Source organism: Sphaeroforma arctica (assembly GCF_001186125.1).
Source record: "Sphaeroforma arctica JP610 unplaced genomic scaffold supercont1.2423, whole genome shotgun sequence".
Taxonomy (NCBI): domain Eukaryota; class Ichthyosporea; order Ichthyophonida; genus Sphaeroforma; species Sphaeroforma arctica.
The window spans coordinates 2,461-5,597 of record NW_014038135.1 but is presented as its reverse complement, the minus strand read 5'-3'; the positions used below and the strand labels follow the sequence as shown (position 1 = coordinate 5,597).

The 3,137-nt window shown below is 44.4% G+C and overlaps 1 protein-coding gene across 2 annotated transcripts in view; it reads right to left on the bottom strand.

The window, feature by feature from the left end:
• Positions 1 to 536: 536 nt before the first annotated feature.
• The window catches only part of SARC_12592, a gene marked incomplete at its 5' end in the record, with an annotated part of 4,502 nt that continues 1,901 nt past the window's right edge, over positions 537 to 3,137 (bottom strand). The window contains 3 exons of one of the 2 annotated variants that reach the window (XM_014293297.1): positions 1,010 to 1,827; positions 1,923 to 2,052; positions 2,907 to 3,076. In XM_014293297.1, the coding sequence (XP_014148772.1) occupies positions 1,819 to 1,827; positions 1,923 to 2,052; positions 2,907 to 3,076 (309 nt within the window). Of the gene's footprint in view, positions 2,053 to 2,906; positions 3,077 to 3,137 lie in introns of both variants that reach the window. The other variant, XM_014293298.1, reaches the window with a different exon arrangement.

Here is a 3,137-nt window from a genome sequence, read left to right as displayed (position 1 = left end):
ATGCAGTATTTGATATATAATGGATATGGAGATTGTCTGTGGTTTGTTATTAAATACAGTATATGATATATAGTTAGCGTATCATTTGTTTATTGTTTGCTAATAGATACGGTTTTGAATATATATTGGATAAATAGTTTGTTTATTGTTTGTTTTAAAGTACACTATTTGATATATAATGGATCTATGTTGTTCTTGTTCCTTTGGCGATACTTACAATGAATACTTATAATGAATACCCAAAATGAATACTTATAATAAATACATATAATGGAGACTTATAATGAGTACTTACAATGAATACTTAAAATAGCATACAATGAATACTTATAATGAATACTGTAAACCTGCAAAATCGCACGTACTTGTATTATATATATAAAAAGCCCGGGTGGTGACGGAATAGACATCGAGTGCCACCGGGTGAGTGACTCGGTATACTCCCGACCCCCTAAACCTTACACCACACATCTTTAATTCGGGCTATTTATAAAGGGCCTAATCAGGGTCTAAGCGTACTGCTATTCTGTACAGCTGCGGCATTTAGTGAATAGTTTATTAAATCATACGAATACCTTATCTTTATAATATACTACCATGGCGTGTGCTTTATCAAATCATATCTTTATAATATACTACCATGGGGTGTGCTTTATTAAATCACACCACTAGTTTTCACCAAAACTTCCCACAAACCATTACAGTCCGTGTGGGTAGTTGTGGGTGTTCTGATCTTAGCCACAGATAAGCCGGTGGGGCTAGAGTCCACACGAAAAGGCATCAGCTGTGGGTATAGCCTTGTTAGGTAAGGCTTCCAAACACTCTGAACCGGGACCTGCGCACCTGTTCCTAGACATTAGGGCCCATATGGACCTAAAGTAATGCCTCCAAGACCAGCCCACGATACACTACATACAATATAGTCGTGGCGTGTTGTTGTATCATTTGTATCATTGTATACAGGACACCCCAATGAATACATAACCCCCACTATATACAATATAGCCGTGGCTGCGTGTTGTTGCATTGTGTGGGGCGTTTGATGTTTTTAGGGTTTATGGTTTTAGCAGGCCCAATCGGCGCAAATATCCCATAAACCCTAAAACCCAGTTGGTCGTCTCTGAGTCTGAAGACGTAGACGCAAGTACACCCCGTGTCGTGTCAGGAGAGACTGAGTTCTGTGACTTGAAACCCTAGAACCCTAAAACCCTATGGCATTTGCGGGGGATGACGCACCGGCTGTGTTGCAGCGCTTGCAATCAGAGATGTCACAGTTCTTGGGTTTTAGGGTTTCAATCCCCAGAAAGACGCTTGTCATATGCGACTGTTGCTGCCTGCGTGCTCCTGCTCCATGTGCCAATATACCACTCATAGCAAGAGGTACCTAAAACCCCAAACCTGCACGTACAACAGCTGTCACTTGCAATGCAGGACGGTACATGGGAGGGCTGTCGATGGCTACGACACTCATTGCGTTGCAACGGCTGAGGGGTCGCCACAGGCAGCTAGGGCGTATGGGTACATACAATGCACCTGACAGAGGACACAGCGGTCCTAAAAACAGGACATAGGGCAGGGCCAACAAGCGGTCCTGAAAATGGGACATAGGGCAGGGCAAACACCCGCAGCGAAAGAGATCAGGACACAAACACGGCTCTCTCCTGCGATGAGATACACAGAATGGACTATACATTGTATGCAGGTGGGCCGCCCCCCTACAGTATGCCAGTAAACCACTATCTGCAACAGGTTTATATACATAACCACCCCCTCCCCAGAACACCTGTTGCAGGGGGGTGTATATACATAACCACCCCCTTACAACACCTATTGCAGGTGGATGTTCATGTATGCGAGTAGACCACCCGCTTACAACACCTGTTACAGGGGAATGTATATACATAACCACCCCCTTACAACACCTGCAGCAGCAGATTGTACAGCACATGCACCCAAGTGTCAGGCAGACCTGCGGTGCAGTAGTGCAGACAGTCACCCCCACCAACAAAGTGTGCGTCTGGGCGCAGAATGGAGAACGAGATGTTCAGGATGCTGTGGGGTTGGATAGAGAGGGATAGGGACACAGGGTGAGACTGGGCGGGATATAGGGTAGGGATATGAACATCCTTTATACACACGTGTATGTATGTTTATATACACGTGTGTGTATGTTTATATTCACGTGTGTGTATGTTTATATACACGTGTGTGTATGTTTATGTGTATGGGTGTGTATGTTTATATACACGTGTGTATGTTTATGTGTACGGGTGTGTATGTTCAAGTGTATGGGCGCAGAATGGAGAACGAGATGTTCAGGATGCTGTAGGGTTGGATAGAGAGGGATAGGGACACAGGGTGAGACTGGGCGGGATTTACTGTAGGGATATGAACATCATTTATATACACGTGTGTATACGGATATGTGTACGGCTGTGTGTGCATGGGTACATATGTATAAGAATATATATATGTATGTGTGCATGTGTATCACAACTACGAATACCGTCCCAATTTTTAGAGTTTAGGGTTTGCTCAGACATGCGTGTGTACTTCATTCCTACATCTAGACGGTACTCTGCGAGCATCAACAAAAGGATACTACTGGACTCACAGCCAAATAAACCAACCACGGCCCACCTCCAAACTCAGCTCTAAATCCAATACAACATCACGCACAGAAATCAAGGGGGTGTAGCAACCCTGAAAAATTGGCTCAAACCTTGAACCCTAAATTCAGGTGGACATACTGTAAATTGGCACAAACCCTAAACCCTCAACCCTATGTTCAGGTGGACGCACTAGAAATCGGCACAACCCTCGAACCCTAAATCCTAAATTCTGGTTTCCTTACTGGAAATTGGCACAAACCCTAATCCCTAACCCCTATATTCAGGTATACTTACTGGGAATTGGGATTGAGCGGCGAGTTGTCGAAGGCCTCTTGCCACATGTGTTCTACGGTGGTCACCCGTTCCCAGTTGTAGCGTGTGGCTGTTGGTTTAGGCGTGGCTGCGTACGGCTCTTTGTACTTAATGCAATTCTCATGGCCCACGGGAGACGTGCTGATGATGATCTGCAGGTACAGTTGAGTAGACACGTGAGTAGATAAATTCTATTTATAGATAGAAAATATG